The sequence below is a fragment of the Nelumbo lutea genome, chromosome 3 (assembly GCF_056320005.1).
Source record: "Nelumbo lutea isolate HS-2025 chromosome 3, American lotus-T2T, whole genome shotgun sequence".
Lineage (NCBI taxonomy): Eukaryota > Viridiplantae > Streptophyta > Magnoliopsida > Proteales > Nelumbonaceae > Nelumbo > Nelumbo lutea.
The window spans coordinates 69,307,374-69,325,259 of record NC_142686.1 but is presented as its reverse complement, the minus strand read 5'-3'; the positions used below and the strand labels follow the sequence as shown (position 1 = coordinate 69,325,259).

The following is a 17,886-nucleotide window of genomic DNA, read 5'->3' as shown; positions in this document are numbered from 1 at the left end:
GAAAAATAACACAAAATTTTCCTTTCCACTAAATATAACTACGTTGTGCTGATCGTTAAAGTTTTAATTTTTTTTGTCTGCAATTAGGAAAGAGTTTGAGACAGTCCAAACTTTTGCTTCTGGATTATCAACCGAGAATTGGATCTGTTGTAAGATTGAAATGGTGAACCGGCAGGCTGCTCCAGTTATCGTTCTTTTGTTCAAGAAGTAAAGCTCCATTCATTTATTTGTTTACCCCTTTTAGTCCAAGGTCTATAACTAGATTCATGTATAAAGAATCGCAATGCAAGTTTTAGTATCGTCTATTTTGGCTATTACGAGTTCTGTTTCAGTTTTACTATCGAAATTGTTGTCTTAGTTGGAAGTACTTCACTGCTGGGACCTATATTAATTTTTTGGATGTTAAGGGCTTGGGTAGCCAAAGCCTGACCCAACCCAACTTGAGCTCACTCCAACTCAAGTCTTACCGAACAAAATGCATAGATACATGCATTATATATTTGTATAAGAATATCTTTTTCAAATTATATATACATGTACATAGGAGTAACCATTTTCAGCCCACCCTAGCTCAAAAATTCTGGGATTGTGTAAGCTTGGTCACAGGCTCACTCAAGCTGGGCCCAAACCTAAACTATCCCTTATCACAAGTGCAAAGCCCGACCGGGCGCAGGAAAATTACATTTGTAAATAGAATTTGTGAATATTTTGAGTCTATGATTTTACTGTGAATATTTTGAATCACTCAATAAAAGATGTTTATATAAAATTATATCCATGCATTCTTAAACCTGTTGATCATACCTTACTCGAGCCCAAGCCCAAACCTATCTCAAAATTCGGTTGGTTTAAGCTAGTTCAATTTGGGCCTACATTAAACCTAAATTTGAGGTTTGAACCTTTAGGATTGGGCCTTGATTTACCTTCAATTGACCCATATTTTGTATCAGATTCCCCCGGTACACACACAGGAGATCTGTTGCCAAAACATACACAATAGAATTTATCACCAGTGAGGAATTAATACATCAATATTCTATGCTATGGGGCTCACACCTTGTGTATGATACATCTATTACTATATTATATAGCGATTAAGTTCACAAGAACAACTCTCTCTCCCATTCCCCCTTCTCTCATTTTTCATTAAACCTCTCTTCTTTCTCCCTTACCTTTTCCTAGCACTTTCGTTCGCTCTCTTTCCTCCCCTTCCCTTACCCAGGCCTCCCAAAAAGCCATGTGGTAAGAGAGGTCTTGCTATTTTATTTGGAAACTAGCCCATGCTGCACTTTTCTTAAATCTTTCTTTCTTTCATTCTCTCCCTCTCTCTCTCTCTCTCTCTCTCTCTCTCTCTCATTTCCTCTTCCCATTTACCCCTCTACCCATTCTAAAGTGTAAACCATAACTAATTGTTGTTTGCTCACTGGTTTCTTTCCATTACATTTTTGTGCTACATTAATTTCCTTAATTATTATTGGCTCACTAATTTCTCTTCATTGTATCCTAATTAGGTTTTATTTGTTTTCATTATTTATTGTATTTGTTAAACAACGCATGCCTTTAGCTCTAATTAGATTGATGTATATAATTATTTATTTGTAAATGAATAAAGTATATTGTTGTTTCATGTTAATATTGGTATGTTCTTTGTATATTACCCTTAAACTTGAGTTTTAAGAGGCTCGTGTTAGTTTAGAATGTTTTCAGCCATTAGATAGATTTGGAGAGTTTATCCTAACAAGGTTAACACTGGTGTATTGCAAAGAAGTTGGGGCATATTGTCTCAGTATATTTCTAGTTATGCCCTAGACATTGGAGATAGATGGGCAAAATTAAAAAGTTAAACATAACCTCAAACTTGATTATGGTATTGCCCTAGGTGTTGGACTGGGTTACCTTTGATATGTCAAATAGTAAGATCCATTAAGGGTCAAATAGTTGGGTATATTGGGGTATTCTAAAATTTCACCTAAATGGGTGATCATAGTGATAGGATTGGCTCTTTTATCGGACAAAGTGAATATCAGGGATTACACTCTCTATTGGAAATCTAAACTGTTGGCAATGGATTTCACTTGAGTTTGAAATATGATTTTGCAAAATATTTATATATGTCATATGTTACTATTTTATGAAAAATGTTTGCAAAATGTTTGAATCATGAGATCTATTTGAGTGGAGAGTAGGGCATTGTACCTTACAGTTAGGGGAGAGGATTTTCCCTGTCAGGTAGTGTTGGATCAGTACGGGTCAAGAAATTAAATGTAAGTAACCATTACATGATGGGATTTGTCTTACATGAGTCCATTATTCTTGGGTCTTCATATGGTGGTTGAACATGATAACTATAAATATAACCCTAGCAAGTGCACTAGTTATCAAATAGTATAAAAAATATCGTTCCCACGGGGATTTAACAAAATAAGTATTAGAACCACAATCTTTCTTAATTATTTGGACAATCGAAATTCAAATATGAGCAAGAACTACTGAAAATAAAAACTAGAAAAAGAAAATAGAAGCAATGGTGATCACTAACTGAATATGCAATGGATGAAATCGCTAGGGCTTTTGATCCACTTAACCAATGTAATGAATATTAAAGGATTCAATTAACCAAGATTATTTGTCATTCCCATAAATTGAGGTCTTTCCAATTTTATTTAATATTCTCTTTCGAGATATACTAAAACTACACCCATCAGGTAACCCTTCGATCTCTCGAGTAGAACTCTCAAGATGGAAGTGCATTAAGTCCAAGGAAAACCATTAAATTCAGATGAATCATGTATATATATCTCTATATACCATTCAATTCACACTATGAACTATTCAGTCGATTATGTGAATTCCTCTCTCGATTCATTCACATAATTCAAATCAATCAAGAAGTGGCCAAGCTCTTAATTGTATTAAGCACAATAATTCATAGACTATATGGAAATCACAATCTTGGATAAATCATAAAGATAAAAATATATTCATTAACCTGGTTAGGCTTTCCACAGCCTTAGCAAGAAACAAAATAGTTCATGATAAAAGAATTAATGCAAACAAAGGGAAAGAAAGAACTCATGAATTCGCCCATGGTGCTGAGATCTCCTCTTCTTGCCACCACCTTATTTTTGAAGTTTCTTCAGTTCTTGATCCTCTTCCCCAAGTTTCTTGATTTGTTTCTCCTTTCTTGACAGATAGCTCAATGCAATTCGTGATCCCCCTTAGGGTTGGTACACCTAACTCTGATATAGCTTACAATTACTTAGAGTTATCTCAAGAATGGATAATCCAGCCTTGATCCAAACTCCTCCTATCTTATCCTATCTTCTCTCCTCTCTCCTTATCTAAACATTTCTTAATATTTCTAGAATTACATTTAGAAATTTAAATCTAAGAGGACTCTCGAATTCTTGAATTCGAATGGACTGCTTTAATACTTTGGGCCGCCTCAATGTTTTTCTGCGAAATGGGCTTCAGCTGGGAATTGGGCCTCACTACGAAATTGCTCCGTCTTCAGGCCCGGATTTGACTTCGATGTAGGCTGAATCTGCGAAAGCCCAAAACATGAAAATTGTAGCTTTCTCTCTTATCTTTCTAGTGGATCTTGAATCAGCCCAATCGGAGCTCGGATATCAAAGTTAGACCCAGATTACTGATCACTGCCGAAATTGTGAAAATCCATCCGATTAACCTTATTTTCCCTCTTGCGACTTCTTTTCTTGCCCTGCATCGAAATACAAGAAATATGAGTCTAATTAAGTACTAATTCAGTATAAAAGACAGAATATTAGGGGATAAAATATGATAGATTTTATTCTCATCAGAACACAAGGATCATTTAGGTGTAAATGTTAGGCACAAACTGAACCAATGCTGACTGGGTCAGGGATTTACTGTCCTGAGTAGTGAATTCGGCCTATCTTCTTTCAGAGGTTGGGTCGAACCCATATGGGCTTGTGTGAGATCACTATGGGTCTAATACCATATAATATCAAGTCTAAAGTGGCCATGCAACACATTGGATCGTGAGCGTTTGAAGTAAATAGGCTTAATGCCCAAAATTAATAAGATTAATTAAGTTGTCACATGATAACTTAATTATGAGTTTGGTATTGGGTATGGAGCACCCATCCTCTTAAGATGATAATGTTTATCTCTTAATCAAGTCCAAATCCAAATCAAATTTGGATAATTTCTTGATTAGATTAGGAAAGTACTCCATAAGGAGATAAAAAGAGAAGAGGGCAAAATAGATTAGAACACCTATCTCTCTTATTCTATCTTCTTCTCTGTCTCCGAAGAAACCCTATCACAACCAAGGACTTTCAAGAACTAATTTTGATAAGTTTTTCTTTTAGTTTTTTGCAAGACAAACATTGAATAACATTTGGCTCACTCACTTCATTCGATTCAAGCAAGTTGGATCATAGTTTTGTTGAAAACAATGTTGCTGAACTAGCTTCACCTATAAATTGTGCCATATTCAATGGAGGTTGGTTTTAGAATTGATTTGGGCGTGAACTTCCACCTTGGGATTTATGCTTTTGATATCCATATCATGTATATTTTTCCCTTTGATTTGGTTTCAAATCTGGTATGGTTCAGTGCAAGATCGATTCGGAAAAAATGTAATTTATCAAAACATAAGAAAATTGGTTCTTAAAAGGGTTAGAAAATCTTTGAAATTTTGCTTAACCATCTACCATGTTTCAACCATCCCTCAAGAGGAAGAAAGAAGGTAATTTCAAAACTCAGGTCATAGGAACCAATAACTTCTGCATCCCGGCATATTGAATTTGTGGCTTATATTCATGCATGTAACACATTACTGAAGGGATAAAAGATCTATTATATGAATGGCCAAACATTGTAGGAAGGTTGGGTAAAATTTCAAAAGTTTCTCTTTTTCCCATCTTGGAATCGCATTCCCTATTTTAGAAAATTGCATTTTCAAGAATTGTTTTTGAATCCTAACTATACTAGATTTGAAACCAAAAGAGGAGGAGAGGGATATATTTGATACGAAGTAGCAGTAAATCCCAATGAACGTATTCACGCCCGAAGAGAATACTAAAACCTGCTTCCACCGAACATGACACAATGTGTAATGAAGCAGGATCAACATGATGACTCTTCAGCAAGAACCAGGATCATTCAGCAAGAATTGAACAGGGGTTGGTGAACATGCCATTAGATTGTTTCTTCAGTTAAGAAATAATATCAAGAACCTTTCTTGATTAATTCCTTAAGAGGAGATCGAATTGGGTAGGGATGGCAAGAATAGGAGAGAGAATTTTGTAGGTTGCTGTGTTGTGTTGTGTAACTAAGTAATTCGCCCCCCTTTATTTAAAGCCTCCTCAGGATCAACCTCCTAATCTAATTAGGAGAGAGTTCCTTAATCCAAATATGATATTTGGATCTAGACTCTCTGAATGGATAAGACTTATCTTATCCTTCAGCTAATCCTAATCAGATTATAAATCCTATATTGTCTTCTTTTAATTAACTAACTTAAGTCCAATTCTAATTGGGCTTTTGGCCCATTAAGCTTATGTGCTCACTTAGCCTCAACCTGTTGCCCAGTCAGTTCTCTTTGTATGGCGTGTGACTCAAACATTGATCTACACATCAGCTATATGGGTTCAACTCATCCTTTGTTACAAGGCCTGGCTGAATTCATTGTATGAGACAATGAACCCCTGAGTCCACCATGGGCTCTTAATGGGCCCAACATTTACACTAAATGGTCATTAGGTATTACCCTCAATGGTCTTATACTTAACCTCTTAGCCCATAATGATCAAACACTACCCGACAAGAGATGACCCCTCCCCCTCGGCTGCAAGAAATAGTGTTGCACTCTCTACTCACATGGATCTTGAGAATTAAAACCTTTTGCAAACATTTTGAAACCATAATATATATATATATATATATATATATATATATATATATATATATTATATCTTATATAAATATATTTTGCAAAACAAATTTCAACGGTTAAAATCAATTGTTGATAGTTTAGGTTTCTATTAGAGAGCATTTCTTGATCATTCACTTTGTCTGACAAATGGGTTGATCCTATCACTATGATCACCCACTTAGATGAATTTTCGGACTGTCTCAACATACCAAGGTTTTGAACCCCTCTAAGGATTTCACTGATTGGCATATAAAAGACAACCCAATACGGAACCTACTACAGTACCATAATCGAGTCTAGGAGTCAGGTGTAACATTCCAATTTTTCCATCTATCTTCATGGTCCAGGGCAATATTAGAATTTTGGTTCGGTTAAGGGTTTCAAGAAAACCCACACTACATGTACCTTAGGTCTTACCCTAGTAGGTGTGACAAGCGACCCCAACCAATTTGACGGTACGTCAGTGTTAGGCTTGGCATGATAAATCTCCCCAAATCTATCCAACGACTGTGAAGATTTTAAACTATCACGAGTCTCATAAGCATCCTGTTTAAGGGTATTATACAGAATTAAACCATAATAAATGAATCAAATATGTACTTTATTCATTTACATTAAATGTTATAATGTACATCATTCTGATTGGAGCTAAGGGCATACATTGTCTAACAACTCCCACTTGCACTTAGGTCCAATTGGGCACAAGCCAGAGCCCATACTTTTCACGTGTTTCTCAAACACTTTCTGTGTAAGTGGCCTAGCTAATGGGTTTGTTACATTCTCCGTTGACACTACTTTCTGAATCAGGACATCCCCTCTACCAATTATCTCCTACAGTACATGATACTTCCTCTCAATGTGCTTCGATTTCGAGTGGGCTCGTGGCTCTTTAGCTTGAGTTATATCTCCATTGTTGTCACACAATAGTGGAATGAGTGATGTGTTGGACGGAATAACTCCTAATTCCTGAATGAACTTCTTCATCTAGACGATTTCTTTAGTAGTTTCACTTGAGAAAATGTATTCGACTTCAGTTGTGGAATCTACGGTGAAACCTTGTTTTCTGCTTTTCTAGCTAACTGTATAGGCCCCCATCATAAAGATGTACCAAGATGTAGACTATCTATCATCTGGATCTGACTGAAAATCGTCATCAGTATACTCTTAGATCTATAGTGAACTATCATCGAATACCAAACAAAACTCTTATGTTCTTCGAAGGTATTTTAGTATGTTTTTCATAGTTGTCCAGCTCATGTCCTAGGTTAGAATGATATATACTTACTGCACTCACTACCTAAGCAATGCTAGAATAAGTGCACAGCATGGCATACATGATGCTCCCTATGGCTGAGGCATAGGGAATCTCCTTCATGCCCTTAATCTCATCGGGAGTCTTGGGAGACATACTCTTGGAGAGAGTGATTCTGTATCTGAAAGGAACATTTCCTATTTTAGAGTTCTCCATACTGTATCTATTGACAATTTTGTCAATGTAAGTAGATTGAGATAATATTATTATTCTTTTCGATCTATCTCTATAGAGTCGAAGTCCCAAGATATATGTGACTTCTCCAAGATTTAATGGAGAATTGTTGTGAAAGCCACACTTTCACCGTAGCTAATATTCCTACATCATTCTTAATGAGTAAAATGTCATCTACATATAAAACTAAGAATGCAACCTTATCCCCACTAGTTTTCTTATAAACACAGGGCTCATCCGGATTTTGCTCAAAGTCAAACTGTTTAATGGTAGAGTCAAACTAGATGTTCCATCTCCTAGAAGCCTGTTTCAGTCCATATATGGATCGGTTAATTTTGTATACCATGTGTTCCTGACCTGTAGCAATGAATCCTTGCGGTTGTTACATTTAGATATCTTCAGTAAGATTTCCATTCAGGAACGCGGTTTTGACATCCATTTGTCAAATCTTGTAGTTATGGTATATTGCTATAGGTAGCAAGATCCTAATAGACTTTAGCATATCCACAAGCAAAAATGTTTTCTCATAGTCGATTCCCTCTTTCTGAGTGTACCATTTCGCCACAATACGAGTTTTATAGGTATCAATGTTACCATCTAGTCCCTTTTTCCTCTTGTAAATCCACTTGCAACCAATTGCTTTCACCTAGAGAGTGGGTCCACAAGAGTCCATACATTGTTGGTCTCTATCAAGTTCATCTCAGCTTTCATCTACCCACTTCAAAGAATCTATGTCCAACATAGTTTTCGCATAAGTCGTGGGATCCTTCTCACTTGTCGTGGCTTCCACAAAGTAACTTTCTTGGTCATAGCCGTAATGAACTGGAGGCCTAGATTGTTAGACAATTTTGTATGCCCTTTGCTCCAATCAGTTTTGATGTACTTTTGACATTTAGTGTAAATGAATAAAGTGCATGTTTGATTCATGTTGTGTGGTACGTTTCTGTGTAAGACCTTTAAACTGGACACTTAATGAGACTCGTGTTAGTTTAAAATGTTCATAGCTGTTGGATAAGTCTGGGGAGATTTATCTTGCCAAGGTTGACACTAGTGTGTTGCCAAGTGATGGGGTGACCTGTCTCAGCTGCTAGGGTGAGACCCAAAGCACATGTAGTGTAGGATTACTTGAATCTTTGAACCAGACCAGATTTTCAGTATTGCCCTAGACCTTGGTGATTGATGGACAAAATTGGAAAGTTACACCTGACCCCTAGACTCGATTATGATACTGCGTTAGGTGTCGGATTGTACTGTCTTTGATATGCCAATCAGTGAGATCCTTAGTGGGGGTCGAAACCTAGGTATGTTGGGACAGTTTGGGAATTCATCTGAGTGGATGATCATAGTGACATGATCAACCCCTTTTGTCGGACAAAGGTAATGATTGGGGATGCACTCTCTCTGATGGAAACCAAACTATCAACAGTTGATTTCAATCGTTGGAATTTTGTTTTGAAAATTTATATATAAGATATATAGATATATACGGTTTCAAAATGTTTGCAAATGGTTTTAATTCCTAGGATCCATGTGAGTAGAGAGTGTAACATTGTTCCTTGTAGCCGAGGGAGAGGTTTTCTCTTGTCGGGCAGTGTTTGATCATTATGAGCTGAGATGTTGATTTTTAGGCCATTTAGGGTTACACCTAATGGGCTAATTTTGCATCTACCCACAGTCCCTGGGTTTTTATAAAATGGCTTGGCCCACGGACCACTTAGTGTAAGTGTTGGGCCTATAGAGTCCATGTGATGGGCTCAAGGGGTTCACTGGGCTTTCCAGTTAATTCGGTTAGGCCTTTTAACAAGGGCTGGGCCGAGCTCATGTGGTTGATGTGTAGATCAATGTTTGGGTCCCATGCCATCAAAATAAGTCCAATTGGGCAGCAGTTTGGAAGCCTATTGAGTACTTAATACCTATTAGGCCTAAAGCCCATTTTGAAATGACTGATTTAATCACCCACTTAAAGGGTTAGATCTGGGATTAGGGCAAGCCAAAGGATTGGGTTTTGACCCTATCTACTCTTGGAGACCAAATTCAATTAAAGATTTGAATCTGGTAACCTCCTAATAAGATCAGGATTGGGCTGACCTAATCTGCAGATAGGATTAAGATAATTCCCTATTCAAATACAGATTTGGATTAGAATAACTCCTAATAGGATTAGGGTGTTTCTTAATCACTAAGAAAGAGGAGAAACCCTAATCTTGAATTACCAGAATTCGAACCAAGGGTTTTGAGCAGAAAAATTCTCCTGCGATTTGAGATAGGGTCTCAGAGTTATCCTCCAGCCGCCGCCGCCGCCCTTCACTTCCTAGTTCGACCTCTCTGAGAGGGAAAGATCAAGGTGTTCTTGATATCAGTCTTTGCTGAAAGGCTGATTGTGTGTTGTGCTCTTCGCTTCCATCGAATTCTTGTGAAGAATTTGGTTCATAGGACAAACACTACTGGTTCTACTCCAGTATCACTGCGTCATCTTTAGTGGGAGCAGATCTTGGGAGTATTCTTTGGGTGTGAACACCGATGTTAGGAGATACCGACTCTCCGTATCAAGAATAACCCTTCCCTTTCTCTTTGGTTTAGATCTGATTCGGTTTTGGTTCGATTAGATATTTGAATATTGTATTCTAAAATCAGGGAATATGATTCCTAGTTGGAAGGGAGGTGAGAAATTTTTTTGAAATTCGCCCACCCTATTCCGCTGCATTCTTGGCGTCCATACGGTAGATCTCTCCCTCCTTTTAGCAAGAGAAGTCTTGCTATTTTATTTGGAAATTAACCCATGTTCTCTTTCCTTAACTCTCTCTCTCTCTCTCTCTCATTACCTCTTCCCATTCTAAAGTATAAAAGATAACTAATTGTTGTTGGCTCGCTAATTTCTCTCCATTACGTTTTCATGCTACACTAATTTCATTGTTTCGTAATTAGGTTTTATTTGCTTTCATTATTTTGGAACGAGAGGTTTCTTTTGCATTCAATATTTAGCAGAATAAACTTTCTGTCCAAGTTTTTTCTCTCAGTTCAAGTTTCTTTTTACATTCATGGTTGTTCATTCATTGTCAAACTAGGTAAGCATTTTCACGTTCCTTCAACTTTTTTCTCTTATTGCAAGAGAACATGCCAAGGAATGACGATTCTCTACAGGAGAAAGGCTTTTATCCACCGGATCAAATCTCAACACCTTCTCCCTTCGTTCAACAATTGTGGAATGTGGGAATGCCCAGATTTCTTCCCAGTCTCTGTTAACAGCAAAAATAATATATGGTCTCTATACTCCAATCATTAATCTGAGTGTTAAGCATATTCTTAAGGTGATCTCGGATGATATTAAACAGAAGTATTACACAGTCCTGGTTTTGTTGACAATGATTTTGCCCTGAGATACGGCTATAGAAATGTTTACACTTTAAAAACATTTTTCAATGACTTGAAGAACAGAAGGATATTGTGGGGTTGGATAAATGAATCTGCCAATGTAGTGGATTATGTCAATAAAGGATAGTTTGGACTTTAGGCAATTAATCAAAACCAAACCAATCCGATCATAAACATCTCTGTTTCCTCATCTCTTGGACACAAATATCAATTAAATAACCTCCAAAAGGCCAACAACACCTTCTAATATTGCATCTAATATCCAAATTAATGCTTACTAATTTGTTGCTTACTTTCCACTAATGCTTTTCTATTTAGAAAGTGGCTTAGCATTTCACTTGGTTCAACATCTTTCCCATGTTGATGGCCTTTGGATGAAGTTGGGCAATTTAATCAGCAGAAAGAGAAGATGAATATATAAAATTTTATGGTTTCCATTTTACAAGCATTTCCAAGATATCTTTGGCTTGACACAAATGAGAAACATTCAATGCAGTGTCCAATAGTCGAGATTGCACAACTACATGGGGACCAAGTTAATTTGGCCAGCAATAAAGAGATTAAGAAGAAAGCATCAGTACTCAAAATTTCAGGAAGTTTCTTTCGCAATCTGTATGCAAAACAAAGGAGGATTTCATGACCCACCATCAATTAATTTCGCATCGTAGAGATCTTTGCATCAAAGTTGAAGGATATGTATATATAATTAGTTAATTTGTCTGGTGTTGAAGTTTCATTTGAACTTTTAATTTTCAAAGCTAGAAAGTTAAAAGCGAAGGTGATGGACCCGAGTTGAGTTAACCCATAATTGCTCATGCTTTATAGCGAAGAAGGTGCTTAAGTTAAAGGTGGTGTAGGGGGCATTTGGTTTGTTGGGTCTGGTGTCAAAGGACATTAAAGCGCAAACAATTCTTCTAGGTATATTCAAAGCGATCGCAAGAGGTATGTGGTCCTCATGTGTAATGAGTGACCACTGATGCCAAATTAAGTTAGTTTTCATGAATTTTAGATTTGTTTTGATAAAACCATAAATTTTGGATTTTGTTAACCCAAATTCTTGACCTATCAACCACTTTGGCGTGTATAATGTTGTTTAATTAAATTCATAATTTAGCTTAACTGATTAATTTAACTTAATTAAATCAGTTAATTGAAAGGAGAATGAATTAAAAGCAATTTAATTAATCTCGTTTAACTTAAATTACTTAAATAATTAATATATTAACTTAACTAAATAAAAATAATTAAATTAAATTAAATTATAAATTTAGTTAACAAAAATTAACATAGATAAATATGGTTGGGTGCACTTAGGCCAATGTGATCCATAAATAATAAAAAATAATAATTACTAAAAATATTTGTAAATATTAAAAAAATAAACATCATAAATAACAAAAAAAACAATACGAAGTGGAAATGTATTATTTTCTCATAGAGCAATATATTCTAACTTATGTTAATCTGAAATTCAAAATAATTATTGTTGAATTACATCAATTTATGGTTTATTTCATTATTGTTTTACTAAAACAAATGATATAAGGGTCTATTTGGTTTGCAGTCAGAATTGGAATCAGAATAGGAATTGAAATCTTTTGGAATTAGAATTTGAATGGTCCATTCCCATTATCTGTTTGGTTCAAATAAGAATGAGAATAAAAATTAAAATCAGAAAAAATAGGATTTTATTTCCAAGAAAAGGGCAAAAAATGAGCATTTTCTCAATTGAGGAACCTATTCCATCAAAAATAGAATTTTGAATACATTCAATCAAATAGTTAAAATCAGAATATCCCTATTCTGATTCCGATTCCAAACCCCTATTCCCACAAACCAAATGGAGAGACAGCAGACAGAGCACAACCTGTCGAACATGGACATCTGAACATGTGGGCAATCCATACTGTCGTAGAAGGTGGAATTTATTAATGATGATATAGATTGCATTAATGGAGAGTGATGAGAAAGGAACATTTGGACTTTATTATTCTCATACGTGGCCCTATATTCCATGTTGCACAGCGGAAGGAGAGAGAGAGATTGCATTAGTGGAGAATACGAGAGATGAACGTGTGGACTTGAGTTTACTATTGTGACCCATTTGCTACGTGGAATATATTTTATTTCATTCGATGTATTGCGTAAACATTTGGCACATACCCTGTCATTAATTAAAATTTCATGAATTGCTGGATCTTTCTATGATGCCCCCTCCCCTTAAATGCCACCTGTAAAGAAATAATAAATTACCCTATCTATCAATTTTATCAACTTTTTATTATGTTCCTATGAGTCGTACCTCGCCCGGCCGGTTGAATTGTCATGTGGCTTGATGACTGGGACGATACATGGCCGAATAGTGGACTGTGACAAACCTTAAGCTCGGCTGACGTGGAGGGCAGCAACATGGGACGCTCACATTCGCCATGAGATAGCGTTGGTGCACGCCACAAACCTCCGATGACCGGGAACACGTGGTGAACTTTAGTCGGTGCTTAATGGTTCATACCTTTTATCCTGCCTCTTACACGATCGAAGAGTGTGGAATGCACTCCTGGAACCTCGACGGATCAAGATTTAAAAAATTATTATATATCGGCCCGTATCAGTTGATATGTATTATATCGGGCCTATCCCAATATGTTTTTATAGATGGTATATCGTGATTTTGACGAATTCAGAGGATAAAGGAATCTTAAATCGGCCCCTTGAACCGGAATTAAAAAAAAAAAATATACTACCTGATATGCCCTTATTGGCATATCGATATTTATAACCTTGTGACGAAGAACAACCTAAGATGCATGACACGTGTTCCTAAAGTGAGGAACACAATGACATTCCCCAGTAGGTATTTAATGGCATACCACCAAAGGTTCTTCCTTCTTCCGCATTCCCTTACTCTACCTCTCCTGTTTTATAGCTTTCCAAAATCCAAACTATCTAGCTTGGCTACTAGTTCATCTCAATAACCTTGGCGTGGTCGACTTTGAGTGTTGGAGTGCTCCCGCCCTCAAGACCTCTAACCATTTGTTTACGTAGGTGATTGAAACTAATTAAGCTCGTCCAGTATATGTTATTCATCCATCTTACGGACAATATCAGATTGACACCATGTGTGACAACGACACAAAAATCCTCCTCATTGCTATATTATGGGTCCCAATACAGTAGGGCCCATGTTGAATTTTAATCTCATAAGAGATTAAATCTAATGGGTTTGATTGGTCAATTATATGAGAAATTGCACCTGTACATTTGTTTGAAAAAATCAGTTTTTCTCTTATAAAACCCAATTTTGAACTTGTCCCACATTGGAAAATTATAAGTTTTGTTTTCAATATTTTAATAGTTGATTTATACTCCTTAGAATTAGTAGATGAGAGTATAGGGATTCGATACTGCGCAACGCGCGCGTACGCGTGTGTGTGGCGCAATGAGGTGCACTTTGCTCGCACTTTGCTCGCACCCGTGTGGCTTGCGATGGGCAGCTCTGGTTTTGGTATATTGATGACCGTTGATCACCATTGATGAGATCAACGGTCACAATTCGATCGGGTGTGATCAAAAGGCACAATTCAAAATTAACAGTCACCAACTGTTAACAACTTCCCATTGTGACTGTTCAAGGTGCCTTCTCTAAACCAGCACCTACCTTTTCCTCATACCTCTTCACAAGTTATTTAAGGAGCATGAATCAAACTAAAAAAAAAAAAAAACACAATTTTGAAATTCACTATCTCTCTCTCTCAGTCCGGTCTTCTACAATCTCACAGAATGTTTCTTTGGAGACTCTTCAACTTTATTGGTTGCAGATTCTCGTCCAAGGCTTTGTTGTATCCTGGGAATGAATTTGCCTGTAACCCAACAACAAACTCAATAAAACCGAGTGGGGGCAAATAACGTTCTAAAGACAATGTCTTCAGACGCGCCTCAGAGCTTCTCCTCCTAAGTTACAGTGACCCCATCTTCACCAACAGCCCAGTGCCCTAACTGAATTCCCCTGCAGTCAATGTGCCTTCGACACTAATTGATCCTCTTGTTTAGGGCGATAAAGGGCATAGAGACGAACATTAAGTCCAATGGTAGAGCTGGCTAGAACGAGTGACCACCATTGCCTTGATTCTGACCCTTTTTTATTTTTTTTTGTGTAAAATAAAAATAATATTTTAAGATATTTAGCTTGACTATCCACTCTTATTTATATTTTAAGGGGTAATTGGCACTACGCCCAAATAAAAGGACCTAATATGTAATTCCATGAAATTTTTTCAAAGAAAAAGATTTATCAGTCAATTTGACACGAATGTGAGTTAGAGTACAACTCCATTGATTATATGCACAAGAAACCACATTAATTAGTTTTGTGTCTGTTGTTGGATGTTGGGAGGTTGGTACTTGGTAGGGCCCTGTGGTAGCCAAGTTTGAAACGACATCCAACGTGCATTTAAGTAGGAGTGGCAAACCCTGGATTATATAAAGGGATTTTCCATCTCCAAAACTACAATCCAACTCTACCTCCAAGGAGCTAGAGACCCCAGAAACAATGGCTCACCCAATACACCAAGCTAACGAAAACAGCCCTTTTGGAGATCTCTCCAGGGAAGAATTCTACAAGAAGCACCATGTCCTCCACCAAGAGAAATTCATGCTTAACAAGCAAAACATGAAGATCTTCACTCAGTCATGGCGGCCTGCAAACACAGCAATGGCTGAGCTTAGGGGACTAGTCGCCATGGTCCATGGTTACACCTCTGAGAGCAGTTGGGTCTTCGAACTAACTGCTGTAGCCATTGCCAAGGCCAGGTTTTATGTCTGTGCGCTTGATCTCCAAGGCCATGGCTATTCCGAGGGCTTGAGCGGCCATATTCCAGACATCCGACCACTCGTCGATGATTGCATCCAGTATTTCGACACAGCTCGAAATGACCACCCGAAGCTTCCAGCCTTCTTGTTTGGTGAGTCCTTGGGGGGTGCAGTAGCCATGCTCGTTGCTCTGAAACAGAAAGGGGTCTGGAGTGGTCTGATCTTGAATGGCGCCATGTGTGGGGTGTCTTCCAAATTTAAACCGGCGTGGCCCCTTGAGATGCTTCTTCCGGTGGCAGCTTTCTTTGCACCCACCTGGAGAATAGCGATCACAAAACCGATTGCAAGCAGATCGTATAAGGAGGAGTGGAAGAGAAAATTGGTCGCGAAGAATCCGAACCGGCGGAGCTACGGCAAGCCACCGGCAGCCACTGCTCTTGAGTTCCTCAGAGTGTGTGAGCAAATAAGGAGGAGGTGCCACGAGTTGGAGCTTCCCTTGGTGGTGGTGCATGGAGAAGACGACCTTGTGTGCGATTCAGACTCCGCGAGGCTGGTTTATGAGAAGGCAGAAAGCAAGGACAAGACGCTGAAGATCTTTCCCGGAATGTGGCATCAGTGGATCGGTGAACCAAAGGAAGGCGTCGACCAAGTCTTTGGAACAATCTTGTCATGGCTCCAAGATCGAACTGACAAAGATTTAATCGGTTCAAATAAGCTTTACGTGGAAATGTAGGTGTGAACTATATATAGAACAGAAGTTTTGTTTAACCATTAGCAGTTGGTTTGCTCTTCTAAAATGATTCAAATTAAAGGGTTCATTGACTGTTGGTATATGTGGACTTCAATGCACCTGAGAATAATCAAAATAATTGATAGCACAGTTTTCTTCCTGATTTGTTTTCTTTTTTTTTTTTTGTAATAAAAACAAATTTCTTCATGATTTCAAGTAGTAAATATTGGAAATGGTTTTTTTAGTCTCTTAACCCAATCTCCTTATTGCTTGAACATGCCCGCCCGTCTGATTGATGTCAGTTCTCATATTTTGATGGTCCAAATTGGACATGCTAACCCATCCATATAGTTATCCATCCATTACAAAGGCTGGGCCCAATAAAAAGGACAAGCGAGTGACAACCCCTAACCCCGTTTTAGTTCAAGTGTTCAACAAGCTTTTCTTTATATACTTTGTGATTAAAAGGTATCGATGGCCATGGAGCCCGTGATATTACCTTTGCTCTTTCATTGATATGTTGTGATAAGAAATGTCTTTTAGATAGTACTAATGAATTCAAGTGCAAAGGAAAATTGAAAGAATATTTGATTCCACAAGCCCCAAAGAAGCTGTACACTTACAAGCTAGAAATCATATATGTATAAAATGTGTGAAGCCTATTCTCACAATTGGGTCGAAGTAATGTACACAGTACATAGTTCAGTTCCCTTATACTCACGAATGGATCCCAAAATCTTCATCTAGAGGTGCTACAGTAGAGACCCTAAGGCTGTGTTTAGTTTGAAGGAAAAAGTAGGAAAAGGTAATGAACATTTACAAAACCTGCATAGTATTCTCAACATTTCCCTTCCTTTTCCTACCTTTTCCTTCAAACCATACATAACCTAAAGAAAATCTCTTTCAGAACTTTTACCGGAGGAAGGGTGATCTCCCTTGCTAGTCTCGGGTTTTGGGTTTTTCATATCTAGGGTTTGATTAAGGTGGGGAAAAGGCTCGGCAATTTAAAATGGGTTAAAGATTAAGGAATTGCAATAACAAATCGATTTTAATGGGTTGTAAAGATAATTCCTGTTTTTGTATGTATGTATGTATGTATGTATGTATGTATGTTTGTATGTATGTATGTATGTATATCTTGATGCTCGAAATGGTCAAGGGCAACACTGTCGATTCACTCCTAAGCCGAGGCGGGACCGAGGTATCTGAGATCCAAGGTGGCCAAAGTGTCCGGGGTGTCCAAGGTCTAAGGTGGATGAGGACTAGTAAGTCGATCTTGTGAGGAGGAGAATGTCAGAGGCCTCAGGTCGTCCCCATTCTTCCTTTTCTTCTCTAGGCCTCCATGCTGGCGCTCGGCCTCTCCATCCTAGCGATCGCCGGTCAAGGCCTCCTCAGCCACGATGTACTTCTGAGCTTTCTTGAGAAATTCTGCCTTAGACTTCGATGGGGTCTTGGCTACCAGCATTTGAGGGTCAAGTCGAGCAGGAGGCCATTGATGGCAACGTGCATGGAGACCATGGGGTCGAAGTTGCGTCCATCCTTTCGGATGGATGGCTTTGGCTAGTT

General features: G+C 37.8%; 2 protein-coding genes across 5 annotated transcripts in view; both read left to right on the top strand.

Moving 5' to 3' along the window:
- LOC148865447 (S-adenosyl-L-methionine-dependent methyltransferases superfamily protein) overlaps positions 1-562 on the top strand; it is a 51,817-nt gene extending 51,255 nt beyond the window's left edge. For 2 of the 4 annotated variants that reach the window (XM_088980992.1, XM_088980993.1), the window contains exon 6: positions 93-562. In XM_088980992.1, the coding sequence (XP_088837118.1) occupies positions 93-99 (7 nt within the window). In that variant the 3' untranslated portion in view covers positions 100-562. Of the gene's footprint in view, positions 1-87 lie in introns of all 4 variants that reach the window. The other 2 variants (XM_088980988.1, XM_088980989.1) reach the window with 1 other exon arrangement.
- A 14,733-nt stretch (positions 563-15,295) lies between these two features.
- On the top strand, positions 15,296-16,480 carry LOC148865446 (caffeoylshikimate esterase-like). Its single transcript, XM_088980343.1, has one exon. The coding sequence runs from the start codon at positions 15,331-15,333 to the stop codon at positions 16,321-16,323; it is 993 nt and encodes a 330-aa protein (XP_088836469.1). The 5' UTR covers positions 15,296-15,330; the 3' UTR covers positions 16,324-16,480.
- The last annotated feature ends 1,406 nt before the right edge of the window (positions 16,481-17,886 follow it).